Source organism: Vitis riparia, chromosome 14 (assembly GCF_004353265.1).
Source record: "Vitis riparia cultivar Riparia Gloire de Montpellier isolate 1030 chromosome 14, EGFV_Vit.rip_1.0, whole genome shotgun sequence".
Lineage (NCBI taxonomy): Eukaryota > Viridiplantae > Streptophyta > Magnoliopsida > Vitales > Vitaceae > Vitis > Vitis riparia.
The window spans coordinates 4,261,127-4,280,498 of NC_048444.1; the positions used below are offsets into that span (position 1 = coordinate 4,261,127).

The 19,372-nt window shown below is 34.0% G+C and overlaps 2 protein-coding genes across 2 annotated transcripts; one reads left to right on the forward strand and one right to left on the reverse strand.

Moving 5' to 3' along the window:
- The first annotated feature begins 804 nt into the window (after window positions 1–804).
- Window positions 805–1,464, forward strand: LOC117930028 (receptor-like protein EIX2). Its single transcript, XM_034850477.1, has one exon. The coding sequence runs from the start codon at window positions 805–807 to the stop codon at window positions 1,462–1,464; it is 660 nt and encodes a 219-aa protein (XP_034706368.1).
- Window positions 1,465–8,354: 6,890 nt separating this feature from the next.
- Window positions 8,355–11,440, reverse strand: LOC117931131 (receptor-like protein EIX1). Its single transcript, XM_034852027.1, has one exon. It carries the CDS (start codon window positions 11,428–11,430, stop codon window positions 8,464–8,466), a length of 2,967 nt encoding a protein of 988 aa, XP_034707918.1. The 5' UTR covers window positions 11,431–11,440; the 3' UTR covers window positions 8,355–8,463.
- Window positions 11,441–19,372: the final 7,932 nt, after the last annotated feature.

A 19,372-nucleotide genomic window follows, 5' to 3' on the forward strand; every position in this document is an offset into this window, starting at 1 on the left:
AGATCATATGAGTGCAGTGGTTCGTATTTTACGGTACTTGAAGTCTTCTCCAGGAAGAGGACTGATGTTCACGAAAAACCAACATCTGCACATTGACGGCTATACGGACGCAGACTGGGCAGGGAACATTACTGACAGAAAATCTACATCGGGCTACTTCACATTTGTGGGAGGCAATCTGGTCACTTGGAGGAGTAAAAAACAGAAGGTAGTTGCTTTATCTAGTGCAGAGGCTGAGTTTAGAGGCATGGCTAAAGGATTGTGTGAGCTACTTTGGTTAAAAAGATTATTAGAGGAAATTGAGTGTTCATCTCAGGATACAATGAACCTGTTTTGTGATAATAAGGCAGCCATAGCAATCGCGCACAACCCAGTTCAACATGACCGCACCAAACATGTTGAAGTGGATCGGCATTTTATCAAGCAGAAGCTTGAAGACAAAGTCATTCAATTTCCTTTTGTGAAGTCAGAAGATCAACTAGCAGATATTCTTACAAAGGCTGTCTCTAGCAAAATATTTCACAACTCACTTGACAAATTGGGCATTGATGATATCTATGCACCAATTTGAGGGGGAGTATTGACGTGAGTTGTTGAAGGAGTAATTATAGAAATAAAAATATTCTAGTTACCAAGTTAGTTTTATTTGATTGTAAATCATCCAAGATTGTAGCCTAGATTAGTGTGATTAGTTTCTTCCAAATTAACTTCATGTACAGGTTATATATAGCCCTCATCTGCTGTATCTTTTAATATATAGAAGAATACCATTTTTTCTTCTCCTCAACACAATTGTCGGTTGTGATGAAAGGAAGAGAACTCATATATCAGAATACTCTGTATCTTGTGAATAGCATAGATCTTTCAGACAATAATTTATCAGGAAAGTTGCCTGAACTAAGAAATCTTTCAAGACTAGGCACCCTAAACTTGTCCATAAACCATTTGACAGGAAATATACCAGAGGACATTGGGAGCTTAAGTCAATTAGAAACTCTGGACCTCTCAAGAAACCAGCTCTCTGGCCCGATTCCACCAAGCATGGTTTCTCTGACTTCCTTGAATCACTTGAACCTATCATACAACAAACTATCTGGTAAAATTCCAACAAGCAACCAGTTCCAAACCTTCAATGACCCATCCATATACAAGAATAACCTTGTACTCTGCGGGGAGCCTCTGCCAATGAAGTGCCCAGGCGATGATGAAGCTACTACTTCCGGGGTGGATAATGAAGACCATGATGATGAACATGAAGATGAGTTTGAAATGAAGTGGTTCTACGTCAGCATGGGGCCTGGGTTTGTGGTGGGATTTTGGGGAGTTTTTGGCCCTTTGATAATAAATAGGTCTTGGAGGCGAGCCTACTTCCGGTTCCTGGATGAGATGAAAGATAGAGTGATGGTGGTTATCACACGTCTGCAAAAGAAATGCAAATGGGAAAGAAGACAACATGGAACTTGAACAGGTATCCATCCACAAGCTTTCAAGCCAAAATAACTGTTTGTATGTATCAGTGATTTGCTTCATGCTTAACCCTGATCATATCTGTAACACCCAAAATAAACTTTAGGGGCAAAATAAATAATTAATTAAACTCATTAAAGGCAAAAGAGTCCTTTTGCAATTAAAAATCATAGGTATAAATTATATTTTTTTCTTATCTTCTTTATTCGAAAAGCTCTATTAACGAAAAATTAGAAAATTGGAGACCATAGGGCTAAAAGTTTACAAGTCTAAAGTTTGAAGTTCAGATTTTTCTAAGTAAGATTCTAACCCTAGATTAATATATTATATTCATTAGTTAATTTTGAACACATTAGATATTCTTTAGAAATTTTTAATTTAGATTAAGGTTAGTTTATTTAATTTATTTTAAGATCAAAATATTGAAATTATAAATATAGGGAAATTCAATTTTTTTTTTTTTGATGAATGGATCTAAACAATGAAAATTTAAAAATTAAATGAGTAAATAAATATATGATTATATGTGACTTAAGGGATTGGAAAATAATAATAAGAAGAATTGCATGTTTCTAGATTTTGGATTTGTGGCACTATGTTGGGGCGACATAATAAATAAATAAATAAAGAATAAAAAATAAAAATCAACTGCTAAAAAGTGGAAAAGAAAAAGGTATTATAATAATAATAATAATAATAATAATAATAATAATAATAGTTTTGGTGTAAGTTTTAATTTAATTTAAGCATATAAAAAAATATATAGTTAGGGTAAAATTAGAAAAGAATATGAATTTTTATAAAAATTTGGAAACTCACTAAATTAATTTATTATTGATTAGGAAGTTTAAAATAATATTAATGATAATAATATTAATATAGGAAATTAATTAGAATTACTAAAACTAAATAAAATATTTTTAGGATTGTTAAATTTATATCTTTAGATAAATAATCAATAATTAATGTGGTGCTTGATATTATGTTAGGTGACGAGGAAATTCTTCAGAGTTAAATACTTCAAGATTTTGAGTGCTTTATCAAGGTAAGAGAAATTAATGCAAATTTTTATAAAAATTATTTTCTTTTTATATTGTATTTTGAAATGTGTAAAAATATTATTTTTATTTTTCTCATGGATCAAATATGTGTTTTGTATGAAAAATATTTTTTTTGAGAATTTTCTTTATTTATTTTTGAAAAGTGAAAAAATTGAGGAGATATGATATTTTGTTTTGTAAGTGTGAATTAATGAAATAATGTATTTGACTCTGGATTATATGACCCTAGTCAACGGGTTATAATAATCGACCTTAAGACCCTAGTCAACGGATTATAATTGTTGATATTTGGTTTTATTCACCTTAAATTGAACAAATTTGAAATTAGTTACTTAATTGTGAAGTCCCACCTAATTGGGCATCATTTGTCATAAGATAAATAGAGTAAAAATATTTTGAATGTATTCGATTTGGTTTTGATGAGAAATTGTTTTGAATTGGATATGAGAAATTTTTATTGAAAAGTTTGAATGTATTAATATTTTGAACTCAAAAGTTTTTATGAAAATAAGTATATGTTATATCTCCTATTTGCAAGTATGATTGAAAATGTTTGATCCATGAAATTGCATTGATGTTCCTTATTGAGTTTTAAGCTTATGTTCTTTCGTTGATAATTTTTCAGGTACTCTCAGGTCGGACGAGGAGTGATTGCTAGGCTAGGACAATTTTCTTTGTTAGGATTTTAGTTCAAACTTTATTTTGGACATTGTTTAAATGTTAAAATTTAATTCCCGTTTAAATTATTTGAATTTGGAGATATTTGGATAATAATACTTTGGTTGATGTGTTAATTTTTATTTTTTATTTTTAAAGTTGATACTTGAAAATTTTAGAATTTTATTCTACTACTCTGGACATGAATTTGGTAATTAGTAAATTTTCAATTACAATACGAATGTTTGTATTGTTTCCACTTTGAGCCTTTGGATTTGAGGTGTGAAATGACCATCATGCCCTTGGAATGGGTTTTGGGACGTGACATGGAGTACTGTGTATTTGTTTTTCAGGTGGTGAGCCACTAAATCTGATTTGTTGGACAAGACCAAGAGGTTTAGTAAAATCTGAAGTTTGACCTATCATCTGTTGGGGGATTGTCGGTTTTTAAGGTTTCTATTTGGAAATAGGAGTATTTATGTAAACTCTCTATGTTTTAGTACGGTTACTCTATTCTCTAACTTTAAATTTATCCAAACTTTTTAATTTTATCACGATTTTAAATATTCAATGATTCAAGGAATGAACATATTAATTCAAGCACACCATGTGGAGTTGGAAAAACTACCTCCAAGGTTTCTAGAAGCCCAATACATTTAAAACATAACCATAATAAAATCTATTAATTATGAAATATATTGTACATGGTTTTACTGTATCTGAATATACCTTCTCTTAGAGAGTCTAATACACCTACATAATCCTTTATGTCCTCCGAAATATATACCATCATGCGCTCATCCGTGGATATCTCAACTCATGTCCAGGCTAACAGATCACTTGATCATTTATCCTATCAGCCCAAGGACAACGAAGCATCTTGTCATTTTGCCCCACATTGCTCATGTGAAAACTCGTTTTTATTTTTATTTTTACATTAAATAAATCGATGGGTAAATATTTGAAAAATCTTTTAAAATAAAAATCAATAAGATAAATTCATGGTTAAAATCACATTTCAAATTAGATGACTTACATAACATTGTCCTTTTCAATTGTCATCCATTATGTTTTAGTTTATGTTTGATTCTTGAAAAATGTGAATAAAAATGTAAAGGAAAGAAAATAAAAATAAAAAAATTAGAGGGAAAAGAAAAAGTATGGTTTTAAAAACCGGATAAGATCAACTTCCAACTATTTGAACTAACGGTCAGATCGGTGAACCGAACAGTTCAAAAACTAATTTTTTTCTTCAAAAAAACAACGTCGTTTTGATGCATTTGGCATTGAAACAACATTGTTTTGGTTCAGTATAAAACTCCTTATTCTCCCAGCAGCCTTAATCTCCTGCCTTGCCATCGCTACCCCTTGCTGATGTTGCTCTCCATCCAGCTTCCATTCTCCAACCTCCAACTGTAGCATCGCTAGAGCTAACACCATCGGTCGATGAGGACATTGACGCTATCGACAACTCTCCAGTCTCCCACAATGAGTTGCATTGTTGTAATTTGCAAAGTTCCAATTGAAAATTAAAATTTTAATATTTAATATTAAATTTTTATTTTTAATATTTAATATTTTATTACACATTGAACATGAATATTCATTATTCATTGAATCAATTGAATCATTTGGGTAGAATTTATTATTTTTATTTTTAAAATTTTAATTTTAATAATATATAAAATAAATATTTACGATGTCATAAGATTTTAACATGGTTTGACGAAACATACCTACATTCATAGATGAGAGAAAATCATTCAACTCCTTATATCAGATACCTTTAACCATGAGTTCTTTCGTTCCACCGTGTATCTCTCATTTTTCTTCATATCTCTATCTATTATATATATATATATATATATATATATTCTTTATAAGTCTATCTTTATTTCATAACTTTTTTCCTTTATAACCTAGAATATTTGTAAACTTAATAACTTTTCTTATTTGATAAGAAAATATAATATTAAAATGACATATGAATATAAGAAATATTCTTATTCTTTATAACAAAGAATCTATATTAATTCGGAATTTGTGACGCTTCCCAACAAATATCACGTACTCATTGGTGGACAGATTGCTTGATCATTTATCCCATCAACACAAGGACAATGAAGCATCTTGCCTTTCCTATGTTTCAATTTTTCCTCATGTGAAACATTTTTTTTATTAAATAAATGGCTTGTAAAATATTAACTTGAAATATTTTTTAGAATAAAAAGTAATAAGATAAATTTATGGTTAAAATCATACTTCAAATTAGATGACTTATGAAAAACCTTATGTCTAGTAGGGTAACACCCACAAAGGGGCGATAGGGGAGGACGGAATGAGTGATTTTTAAAGATTACAATATAAGAGTTGTAAAACTTAACTCAAATTAAGATCTAAGAGATGAATTTAACCCATTTTAGATCAACTTAATCTTATGAAATAACATGAATATTCAACACAAACGCAATCACATAAGATTTTTTTATGTGGAAAACTCTCACACTAATTGTGGAGATAAAAACCCATGGGATCTAAGACCTCAAACCTATTAATTCACTGTATGAGAATAAGATACATGGATTTATATGACAATTTTACCCTAAGGACTTACTCTCCAAAACCTATATCTTCTTTCCTTAGTGCTTTCCAAATATACTCACCTGAGCCTTCAAGCACCTCTTGAGGCTACATGTCAAGTCTCAATGGAAATTAAGCATATCCGGATTGATGATTTTTGAAATAAAATTATCAACCTAATTATTGCTCTAACAATCTACCAACCATTTTCCAACACAATATGATGGGGATGTTTCTATGAAAATGGTGTAATAGACCCTCATCACTTCTCCTCAAAACTCACCACCCGCACTTACATTATTATTGAGTTAGGTTAGATGGAAAGTCGAAACTTATGTGATCCCATTGGAAAAATAGAACAAAAAGGACAAGCAAACTAGGAAATCTAAATTGGGGTTTTTGAGAATTAGAGCACCATTTATTGGTCAATTTGTTGGAGGACTTTGCAACTACTTGTCACCACTTCACCATTATTTATAGTATGCCCACTCGACCTTATATTGGAAGAGTGGACATGAATCTTAGTAGTTAGCAATTGAAATTCACCTTATAGATAAGCAAGCTCCAATTTTTCTACTCATGTCTACTGTTTTTGGCAAAGACTCCACTAAGGAAATACAACAAAGTCATATCGTGTATGTTAAATTACTAACTTAAAAATTCAAGGTATTTTAATATGTTTATCAAAAGTGATGCATTTTTCACTCATCTCTTTTGTTGTTTGGTTTTAGTTTTATTTTTGCACTTTTTCAGCAAAATTAAGTACAAAAATTAATAAATCTATACTATTAAAAAACAAAGAATATGTTCGTCCAAATATTGTAAACTATTGACAAAATGTCAAACGTTTGTGACTTATAGATAACTCAATGGTTTAGTTTAAGACAACTGAAAGGAAAAAGTGTGCTTTTATGCACACATTTAAAAAATAATCATAAAATTAATGTGGTTTAGCCAATTACCATTCTTACATTCATGGATGGAAGATAATAATTGCACTATATCATAGTGAATATTTTAGGAAAAAAATAGATACTATTGAACTTTGAAATATCTCATATTTTCCTATTTCTTGTATCTGTACCTTGAACTTCGAGCCCTCGAGGCATCGAATGTCTTCAATTATTTCTCACATCTCTACTTACCATATATAGTTATTACAAATTCAGATCTCCATCTTATAACCCTCTTTCCTCATAACCTAAAATATTTAAAGAGATATTTGTAGTGATTTTCCTTCCTCTATAGAGAATCCTATTATTACAATGATCCAATATAACAAATATTTTATATATAAAATGGTCTTTATAAAATGGAATATATACCAATAAGGAATTTGTGACTTCAATAAGGAGTTCCCTTTGGATAAATAATTGTTAGAGATAGTAATTAGACAATTTAATTTACCCATGGACAATAGTGTCATTTCCAGAGTTTTATAAGAGAGATCTATATAAGTCTACTAGGATGAGCATTCTTTCCCTCCGGTCATGTCCTGAGGAATTGTTATAAAAAGCTAATTATTAGTAAAATATAGGGCACTCACATTAGATGGGAAAAGCTGAAGAATACCCTTAAAATGGGTCCATTTCGGATAAACAGTGGATGAGTTGTGGAAACAAAGAGAAAAGCATCAAAATTTTACAAGCACATCCATAAAAATATCATCAAAGTGCTTATTGTAATGGAAGCCAATAGGACCTACTTTTTAAGCCTTTAAAGTCAAAGACGTAAATTGCAGCAAGACCTAGTTTTTTCCATATCCTATAATTTAGTCCGTAAGGGTACTCATGATCTAGACAGGAAATGGAATGTCATTACAAATTATTAGAGTTCATTTCTCCTCGTACAATGAAAAGAAACCTTAGTGGTACCTTCATTAATTCATATTGGAATTTTAGGCCCTAAAACAGTAGATAAGTTATGTAAAAGTTGACCATAAGTTTGAATAATTAATATTTAAAAGAGAATTTATCTTATGGCTGTGGCCCTTAGCATTGACCCCAAGTCAGTAGTGGACAGTGTCCCTCTTGCATTCAACTATCTTAGTGATAGAGGAGAAGAGTGTGGGGCAAAAAAAATGGTAGAAGACAAGATTGAGTTCATTTGGATGTGATTTTAATCAAAAGAAATTGAGTTCACTATTTTGCATACTACTTTGTGCTTCGTAATCTTGTGGATTTCTATTTTTCGTTATCAAAAAAAGCTTCCACTCATTCAGTGTTGGAAGCAATGATGAGTTTTGATTGGCCTGAACAAATGGTTTGAAAAATTGAGGACGTAGACTGGAGCAGGACGATGATTCAGCCACAAAAAAAGTCTAAATCATGGCTCAGGATTGTGAGTGATCAGCTTGAACAATTGTGCCCATCTATACTTGCACCTTCTTTTTTTCTAGTAAATTTTCCATCGTATCTTCTTGCCTCAGAGTTGTGTTGAAAAGATGATAGGACACACAAAACAATGCCGAAAATTGGACATTATCAACTCATTTATTTATTTTTGGCGAGTCTTTGAGATGTGAGTAAATATATATAGGTGTTTGTGTGAATTTGTGACAAAAAAGATGGAAAAATATGAAGAAGAATATAAAAGACAGAAGCTGATTAGATAAACTTGGAATCAGAACTTTATATTTCAGAAGGTTGTAAACTACATAGGAGCATTCATTTATTTAAGGAACTTGTAAAAAGCTTGTTCAAGTACGATGCTGGCTTCTTCCCAAATCCAGTTTCTTTTGGAGACGGGCTACATTCAGTTGGATAACCAGAAGCAGCCACTCTTTGATGTCATAGACAAGCTTAAAATAGGCATGTCTCCATGACTTCTTTACTACTAAGGTGCCACAAACTCCCCAAAACCCCACCACAAATCCTGTTCCCATGCTCATGTAGAACCACTTCTTTTCAACCTCAGCTCCATCTTCATCGTCATCATCACCTTCTCCACTGGGAGGGTTAGGGGTTCCATCATCACCAGGGCACTTAGCTGTTATTGGACGCCCACATAGTGCAGGGTTGTCCCTGTATATTGATGGGTCATCCAGGGTTTGCAGCTGGTTGCCTGTTGGAATTCTACCTGACAGGTTGTTATAGGACAGGTTCAAGTGATTCAAGAGAGTCAAAGAAGCTATACCTGGTGGAATTGGACCAGAAAGTTGGTTTCTTGACAGGTCCAGAGTTTCCAAGCGTTGTAAGCTCCCAATGTTGTCTGGTATTTTTCCTGTCAAATGGTTCATAGACAAGTTCAAAGTGCCCAACCTTGAAAGATTTGTTAGCCCTCCAGGCACATCTCCAGAGAGGCTATTGTTCGATAGGTCTATGCTATTCACAAGATAGAGGATACTTTTATATTGATCTTCCCTTCCTTTCGTCAACACCATCAATTGTCCCTCATATCTCTCAGAGTCAATTTCAGATGCCATAGCACTCAAATTCCCCACACAAAAGGGAATATATCCTGACAGATTATTTTGTGCAAGATCCAATATATGAAGAGAAGAAAGAGTGCACAATTGCAACGGAATGCTTCCATTAAGCAAATTTGAACGCAGGCGTAGAATCAATAGCCTTGGCATCGTTTGTCCAATCCATTCTGGAATATTTCCTGAAAATCTGTTGCCTCCTAGATCAAGAGTATTGATGTTTGTGCAATTCCGCAAGGCAGAAGGAAGTTCCCCGGAAAGACGATTGTTGCTCAGCATTAAAAATATAAGAAACGTTAGAGAACCCAGAGAACTTGGCAGCTTACCAGATAAGTTGTTGTTTGACAAGTCTACATAATACACTAGATTAGGAAATGCGGGAATTTCTCCACACAAACGATTGTTTGAGATATCCAGAGTCATTAAACCATTCAGTTTACCCATGGACGAGGGAATGGTGCCATTTAGAGAGTTATGAGAGAGATCTAACTCCGTCAGCATGGGCATTCTTTCCCCAATATCCCGAGGAATCGGTCCAGAAAATGAATTATTACTCAAAAATAGAGAACTCACGTTATATGACCAAAGTGGCAGAGAACCATTAAAATGGTTCCAGTTCAAATAAACGGTGGATTGGGGAGCAAACTTTAATGAGTTTGGAATTCTGCCACTTAATTGATTATAGCCCAAGTCCAGTTCAACCAACTGCAAGTCTAACTTCCAAAACCACTCTGGTATGGTGTCTGAAATTCGAGCATTCCTGAGTATTAGAGTGTTAAGCTCATTTTGATTTCTAAGCCAAACTGGAAACTTAGGACCCACTTGGCATGATCTCAACTTGATGTATTGGAGCTTAAAAGGAGGAATCCAGTCAGAACTGATATTGATAACCAATTTTAGGTCTGGAGACAATGAATATTTAGTGATGGACAAGTCCTTTAAGTTTGTGAGATTTGACAAATGGGCTTCTGTTAGGACACCTTCCCATGAATTCTCAGAGACATCTATGGCAACCAACTCTGTTAGTTGCCCAAGAGTTTCTGGAATGGTCCCATTCATTTGATTGTTGGAGAGGTACAGCTCTTTCAAATTAGACAAATTTCCTATTGAATCCGGAATTGAGCCTAGAAATAAATTCTCCCGGAGCAGAAGAGACAGCAAGTTGTACATGTTTCCTAGTGAATTAGGAAGAAAACCACCCAGATCATTGAATCCCAGATCCAGCTTCTCCAAGCTACTGTTGTTGCACCCAGAAAAAACGTCACTCAGTTCAGTTATTTCCCCATTGAAATTGTTCTCAGAAAGGATCAGTGTTTTCAAGTTGCAGAGACTACCCATCTGTCTTATTCTTTCAAGAGAAGTCCTGTTTGCAAATGCTTCTAAAATTGACCCTCGAAGATTGTTGGAGCTGAGATCAAGATACACAAGATTTCTCATCCGGAATAACCAGTGGGGTATCGTGGAATTGAATCCATTGTTGGAGAGAACAAGTATTGAAAGGGATGAAAGACTGGAAGATGGGAGAGAACGAGGGAGGACGGAAAGTCCACAACTAGATAGATGCAACTCCGAAAGAGAAGGAAGCTTGCTAACAGCTTGAAGCCAATAAGCAGAAGCTCTACTTAGATTGATTCCTTCTAAATTAAGGTGTCTTAAAGAAGAAAGACCCGATATCCATTGAAGATCATTCTGGCTTGACTCATCAGGGTATGTGTTGAAATCAAAGTATTCCCTGAGGTCAAGGTAGATTAACCTGGAAAGATTTCCAAGTTGTGGAGGAATTGGTCCACTGAAGGAGGCACCGGAGAGATTGAGATATCTCAGCCTTTCCAGTGAACCAATGAACTTTGGGATTCGAGTCCCTTCAAAATTATTCATGCTGAGGTCTAAGTGATTCAAATATTTCAAATCAAGCAAAGAAAGACTGATCTCACCACCCAACTTGCCAGATGTTCCATCATCATCAAGACTACGCAGATTGAGTTTGATGACATGTCCACTCCTGTTGTTGCAGACGACGCCTCTCCATTTGCAGCAGTCTTCCCCTACCCAAGATGAGAGCCGATGAGAAGGATCTGTAAGGCCTTGTTTGAACTTGAGAAGAGCTACCTTCTCAGTTTCAATGCAGCCTCCATGGTGATCACCCTGGCAGGAGCCTGGTTGAAGAGTTACATGGAAAACAAAACCCGAGGACATAATGACAAGAAAAAGAAGTTGAACAGAGGCACTGGTATTAGCCATGTTTGTCTGCGAATTGCTCAGTGTTTCCCTTCAACGATGAAGTGATAATATCTCATTGCTTAAATAATAACTGACATGCATTCTTTTTTCCGGGCTAGTTAATATCTCATTGTGCATTGGCATATATTGACTCTAAAGATTTCCTCCCACTTACATACTCAGGGTCGTAGCTGGTTTTGGTCTTGCTGCTGGTTTTAGAAACAGGGGTCAAATACAGGTGTTTTGTCTTCTTTGTTTTGTAGTGTACCCTCTGTGAAACGCTAAAGTATGAACATTTGCTTTAATAGGTCCAGATGTGGACATTAAAACTTTACTAGAATGTGCATGCGAAAATGTCATTAATTCTAAAATGAAGAAAATTTTGAACTTTAGGCATCAGGAGCTGACGGACTTGGTTTAGGAACATTTGCTAAAGTCTTGCCCCTCTTTTGGTTTAGAAAAAAGACACTAGTTTAATAATTCAAATAAAATTAAATAAAACATCCTTTTCATATCTTCATTTGCTATTTTAACTGATTGACTTATTTTACTCCATATTCCCATTTAACAAAATTCTTACACTTATAGCCAAAATGTGCTATTGAATCAGAGGGAAATGTGACAGTCTAGCAAAATGCTTATGTATCATCTTGTTGAAAGAATAATTAAGTTCATAAATATTTTGCATGTCACTAGGATTATTTATTTAGGACTCTTTATTTTCACTAGTATGAAACTCTTTGAATCACTTTCAATCTCCAACTACTTGATATCATGATCTTCTCTTGGCCATCAGAGGCCATCTCTCGAATTGATACTCTTTGTTACACATGCATACATTATCAACTTTTTGCTCTTTTCTTTTCAATAATGCATAGATTTCCTATTCTCTTATGGAATTTGTGAGTGGAATAAAAAACCGTAAGAGGCTAAGACCCTTTCTTATGAAGGTGAAGGAATAGGACAAAAAGGAGCAGTGACTATAGTAATGTTAGAGTAGTAAATACGGATTTTGAAGTTTATTTAAAGAAAATGAGATATTTGAGTAGTTTGGATTAAGTGTGCAAAATTGTTGTCTAGTAGAGTAACATACGGAGGGGGTGAATGAGTAATTTTAAACAAATTATAATATAAGGATTGAAATTGATCATTTTGCACTTGGTTACGTGGAGAGCATATGCATTTTTATATATATAAAAAATAATTTCTTTTTTAGTTTTTGTTAATTTTATCTCACCTATATTTTGTATTAAAATATCCACCGATTTCAATATATTATGGCCGATATTTTTTATATATCTCAATATATTTATAAAATCAAGTTATTGATATATTTGCAAAAACCGATATTTTCATCATTGATTTCAATATATTAATATAATAACACAAAATAAAAATAAAAATTCACATATAAAAATACATGAGGTTTTAGCGTGATTCTACTTTGTGGTACTTATAGCTGGTTTTAGTCTTGCTGCTGGTTTTAGAAACAGGGGTCAAATACAGGTGTTTTGTCTTCTTTGTTTTGTAGTGTACCCTCTGTGACACGCTAAAGTATGAACATTTGCTTTAATAGGTCCAGATGTGGACATTAAAACTTTACTAGAATGTGCATGTGAAAATGTCATTAATTCTAAAATGAAGAAAATTTTGAACTTTAGGCATCAGGAGCTGACGGACTTGGTTTAGGAACATTTGCTAAAGTCTTGCCCCTCTTTTGGTTTAGAAAAAAGACACTAGTTTAATAATTCAAATAAAATTAAATAAAACATCCTTTTCATTTGCTAAATTCTTGCCCCTCTTTTGGTTTAGAAAAAAGACACTAGTTTAATAATTCAAATAAAATTAAATAAAACATCCTTTTCATATCTTCATTTGCTATTCTAACCGATTGACTTATTTTACTCCATATTCCCATTTAACAAAATTCTTATACTTATAGCCAAAATGTGCTATTGAATAAGAGGGAAATGTGACAATCTAGCAAAATGCTTATGTATCATCTTGTTGAAAGAATAATTAAGTTCATAAATATTTTTGCATGCCACTAGGATTATTTATTTAGGACTCTTTATTTTCACTAGTATGAGACTCTTTGAATCACTTTCAATCTCCAACTACTTGATATCATGATCTTCTCTTGGCCATCAGAGGCCATCTCTCGAATTGATACTCTTTGTTACACATGCATACATTATCAACTTTTTGCTCTTTTCTTTTCAATAATGCATAGATTTCCTATTCTCTTATGGAATTTGTGAGTGGAATAAAAAACTGTGAGAGGCTAAGACCCTTTCTTATGAAGGTGAAGGAATAGGACAAAAAGGGGCAGTGACTATAGTAATGTTAGAGTAGTAAATACGGATTTTGAAGTTTATTTTAAGAAAATGAGATATTTGAGTAGTTTGGATTAAGTGTGCAAAATTGTTGTCTAGTAGTACGGAGGGGGTGAATGAGTAATTTTAAACAAATTATAATATAAGGATTGAAATTGATCATTTTGCACTTGGTTACGTGGAGAGCATATGCATTTATATATATATATATAAAATAATTTCTTTTTTAGTTTTTGTTAATTTTATCTCACCTATATTTTGTATTAAAATATCCACCGATTGCAATATATTATGGCCGATATTTTTTATATATCTCAATATATTTATAAAATCAAGTTATTGATATATTTGCAAAAACTGATATTTTCATCATTGATTTCAATATATTAATATAATAACACAAAATAAAAATAAAAATTCACATATAAAAATACATGAGGTTTTAGCGTGATTCTACTTTAATGCTAGTATGTTAGTGTAAAACCAAAAGGATAAAATAATCTACACACAAAGGTATGTCATATTTTTATGTAATTCAACTAATCTTTCTGCATCAATGGATGATAGAAAATCATTGGAGTATATCATAAAGAATATTTTAGAGAATAGAAAAACAAAAAACCAAAAACCAAAAACAATTTTTGAAACATCTTATGTTTTCCTATTCCTTATATTTATACTTTGAACTGCAAACCCTCAATCCACCAAGTGTCTCGAACTCTTTCCCATACCTCTATCTACCATGTATAATTATTACAAAATCATCTCCATCTTATCACAATCTTTTCCCTCTTGATCTAAAATATTTATAAAAATAATTATAATAATTTTTCTTACTTTATAAAGAACTTTATTATTATAATGATATTTTTTGTCCATAATGTTGGTTACAACATGGATTATATATCAATTGAAAATTTAAGGCACTCTTCAAAAAAGAGTTCCTTCCTATAAATAATTGTTTGAGATAGTAATTGGACCATTTAATTTACTCATGGACAAGGGAATAGTATCATCTCAACAATTTTATCAGAGAGATATAAGTATGCTAGGATGTGCATTATTTTTTAAGCCTTTAAAGTAAAAGACTTAAATTGCAGCAAGACCTAGTTTTTTCCATATCCTATGATTTAGTCCACAAGGGTACTTCTAGTCTAGACAGGACATGGAATGTCATGATAAATTATTAGACTTTGTTTTCTCCTCCAAGAATGAAAAGAAACCTTTGTGGTACCTTTGTTCATATTGGAATTTTAGACCCTAAAACCAGTTGGTAAGTTACGTAAAAGTTGAACATAAGTTTGAACAATTAAAGATTAATTATCTTAAGCTGCGGTCCTTAGCATTCACCCCAAGTCAGTAGTGGATATTGACCCTCTTCCATTTAGCTATCTTAGTGGACAAGCGGAGAAAGAGCGTGTAGGAAAAAAAAAAAAAAATTAAACCGATTTTACTCGTAATGTTTTTATTAATAGTTTTATTATTATAAATGTTTTTAAAGAGAATAGTCACGTGATGTTTAGATATGCTACTTCAAACTCATTTCATTAATATTAACTCTTCTAAATAAAAAGTAAATTATTTTTAAAAGCTCATTTAAGATACATGGATTTATTTGACAGTTTTACCCTAAAGACTTACTTTCCAAAGCTTATACCTTGATTTACGTTTGGAACACAAAATCTCCGATGCTCTATTGGATTTGCCTTAACCTCTGAAGAGATGCATGTCATTCCAACAACCCATAATTTAAAGCGATGAATCTTTGTTGAGAGTTTAGGAATGTTAAGGCAAATTGGGTTGATTATATCAAAACATTAAACCCTAAAATGGGAAAAGAGAGGGTTTATATAGGTTGTTAGGCTTAAAAGGATCGATATCTAAAAATTATCGAAAATAATATTTGTGAATTTTTCAAAAACGAAATATGTCATTGTAAACCCTCATTTTTGGTCTATAGCTATGAGGTATTTTAAACCACATTTGGACCACTTTTGAGAAGTTTAAGCAGCACGTGCATGCAGGAGGGGCTAGTAGTGACCTTTTTGGAGGAGCAACCAGCATATGACGCATGTGATGGAATATTCTGAGGTGGTTTTGGAGATTGTGGAGAGAAAGTGAGGCCGTTACAGAAGAGGGGCGCTTGTTGCTGGAGCGGGGAAGTTGTTTGGGAAGCATGGTTTTTTTTTTAGAGGGGGGAGAGCTTAGGGAAATAGGGCTAAGCATTTGAAAGAGCTGTGAGGGAGTGAGCTGGTCTTAGGAGAGACAGAGAGGAGCCTGGAGGATAGCTGGGAAGGAGGAGAACGTGTTTTTAGTTGCTGGAGTTGCAGACAGCTTGATGGAGAACTAGAGAAAGAGAGAGTTGCAGGTAGCTTGAGAGAGAACCAGTGAGGAGCCTTAGGAGAATGGGAGAGAGGTAGAGTTTTAGAGGGAGCTTTTCAGAGAGCCAGAGGGGAGAGAATCTGAGGAGGCAAGAAAACTTGGAGAAGAAGGGAACCAGATGGTCTGGCCGGAGATGGAGAAAAAGAAATCTTGCTAAAAATGAGCCAACATTGCTTATGGGGAAAGCTCTTAGGTATGATTGCCATGGATCCTTTGTTTTTTCTTCATTGTTATATAGTTTCTTTCTATTTTCTCGATGTTTTCCGTGGATGGCTTGGCTAGGTGTTTAGTTTTTATGACTCCTGTTTGGTTTATGGGTTTACTGTTGCTATTTCCTTCATTTTCTTTGAGGTGATTTGAGAGCAACACAACTCTGTTTTAGCTTCACTGTGTATCATGTGGGAGTCTTTCTTTTGTTTTCATTTCCATGGGATGCATTTTGGTTCACTCACCTACATTTAAGCCCGTGGATCAAAACTTGAAATGTGGCTTTCTCTGGATGCATTTTGGTTTTAATCCTTCGTACTCTGTTCTCTTGGTTGTCTTCCTCTGTCTCTGTGTGTGTTTTCGGGTGCACATCGGTATGTACATCATTGGTTGCCTATGCTAGAGAAGGGCTTCAGAATGATGTTGAAAGTTGGGACCCAAATTTGGAAGGAGAGCAGGCTTGGTGACTCTGATGTGATTGTTGTTTCATGGATAAGGTGAATTGGCACCGGTTGAACATGGGTTACCAGAGAATGGTATATATATGGCTTTGATTCCTTAGGCTTTGGTATTGGCACAACTCAGCACCTTGGCATGAATTGTGGGACTCAAAGGAGTGATAAGGTTGGAAGTGATAAGGTTGAAAACTCCCACAATTCATACTACAACAGTGGAGAGACGTTGAAAGATGAAGGAGTTTCAATGGCAACAACTTCAACCCGAAATGGTAGTTTGACTAGTTAAGGAAATCTCAACAAATTGACTGAGCAAATCCCAGATTCAAAATAGAGCTTATCTTGAAAAATTCTGTTATTTTTTGTTATCTTATTTTTCTTTTGTGTTTAAATAGATGACGTGGTCCTCTATATGCTGTATTCTGGAAATAAAAAAATGTGTTACATCTCTAGCCATGTCACGTATAAACTTATTCTTTTCCTCTTCATCTATTTTTTCAAATTCTCTTTTTGGTATCAGAGCCACTGTGACAACGGCACAACCCAACACCTTGCCTTCAAATAACCATGACTTTCCTCTCACTCAATGTTGGAAATTTTATTACTCTCAAACTCAGCCCCACAAATTATCCATTGTGGCGTGAACAAGCCTTGGCCCTTGCAGAAAGCCAAGAATTGCTCGGTCACCTTACTAATGAAGATCCTGCTCCACCTCAATACACCATACCAGATTCCAGTAATACCCCAACTGCAGAAACGTATGCACCAAGAATAACCGAAGCATACATTGCATGGCGAAAAATCGATCGTCTTCTTCGAGGGTGGATAATTGGAACACTCTTTGAAGAAACACTTGGCCTCATTGTGGGCTTAGATACAACAAATGCCATATGGGAAGCATTGAAAAATGCCTACGCTGAAAATTCACAAGAACGAGAATTCACACTCAAGCAACAAGTAACATATCTTCGGAAAAAAGATGACAAAACAATTGGAGAACATATTCGAACCTTCAAAAGCCTATGTAATAGTCTTGCAGCAATTGGGAAACCAGTCCCAGACAAAGAAAAGGTATTTTGTCTTCTCACTAGTCTTGGTCCTCAATATGAAACTTTTACGACTACCATGCTCAAACCACCAAGACCATCATACTCTGAGCTTGTCTCACAACTTCAAAGCCTTGATCAAAGACGAAATTGGTTCTCAAACCATGCAAATGCCACCCATGCACTCACCCCTCAAATGGCCTTCTACGGACAGCAACAACAAAGATATCCACAATCCTTCACAGGATATCAAGGCAACAAACAAACATTCACTTCAACAGGAAGAGAATTCCAGGCACAACAATCAAAGAACCAAAATTGTGGCTACTCCCCTAGCCCAACATCCAATACTCAACAAAGACGACCCCCCCCCCCCCCTTGGAGAGCAACGTATGACACCTACTGAAAGAGACCTCTATCGTGAAGAAAAATGTCAATACTGTGGCATGGTAGGTCATATTGCAAAAATATGTTGGTGGGTACCCAAAAGGCCAACACAACAATATGACACACCACAAGCACTGGTAGCACTTACCTTGGATAACACAATTGCTGAAATGGAATGGACCTCAGACACAGGAGCCTCAAATCACATGACAGGTAAGCAAGGTATGTTAACTAATATTCGAAATTATTCTGGTTCAGATTTAGTTCTTATTGGTGATGGATCTTCTCTACCAATTCTTGGTATTGGAGATTCTAGCATTAAGTAGAAGAATAAAGTCTTACTGTTTCATGATGTCTTGCTAGTCCCTCATTTGAAAAAAAATCTTCTCTTCGTAAGTCAACTAACAACTCAGTTTCCTATTAATTGTGAATTCACTAATGTTGATTTTTGTGTAAAGGAACGACAAACAAGACAATTAATGATCACAGGGAGACGCAAGGGTGATTGCTATGTGCTTCCCAACTTGTTGGAGCTCTATTTTTCTCATCGTTTCAAATCCGGTTCTGCAGACATTTGGCATCAACGTTTAGGACATCCCCAGTTTTGTGCTTTACAGTTTTAAAAAATAAAGGGTTGATTGATGTTATTGGCAATGTCAAATCCGAACATATTTGTGACAGTTGCCAATTAAGGAAGCTTCTTGTTCTAAAAATCTAAGTTCTAACATTTTTGAAAAAATTCATTCTGATTTGTGGGGACCTGCTCCTATTTTATCTATTGGAAAATTCAGATATTATGCATGTTTAGTTGATGATTTTTCTAAGTATATTTGGATAATTCCTTTACAACATAAATCTGATTTTGTAAATGCTTACTTAGCTTTTGAACAATATGTCAACAGATAATTTAACAAAAAGATCAAGGTCTTTCACTCGGATAGAGGGGGAGAATTCATAAACTTCAAGTTATCATCTCACTTCCTCTCTACCGGAATTATACATCAGGTATCATGTCCATACACTCCAGAGCAAATAGGTATGGTTGAAAGACGACATAGGATAATACGAGAACTTGGAATGACCATGTTATTTCATAGTGGAGCTCTTCTGTTTCTATGGGTAGAAGCTTTTTCCACTGCTGTCTATCTAA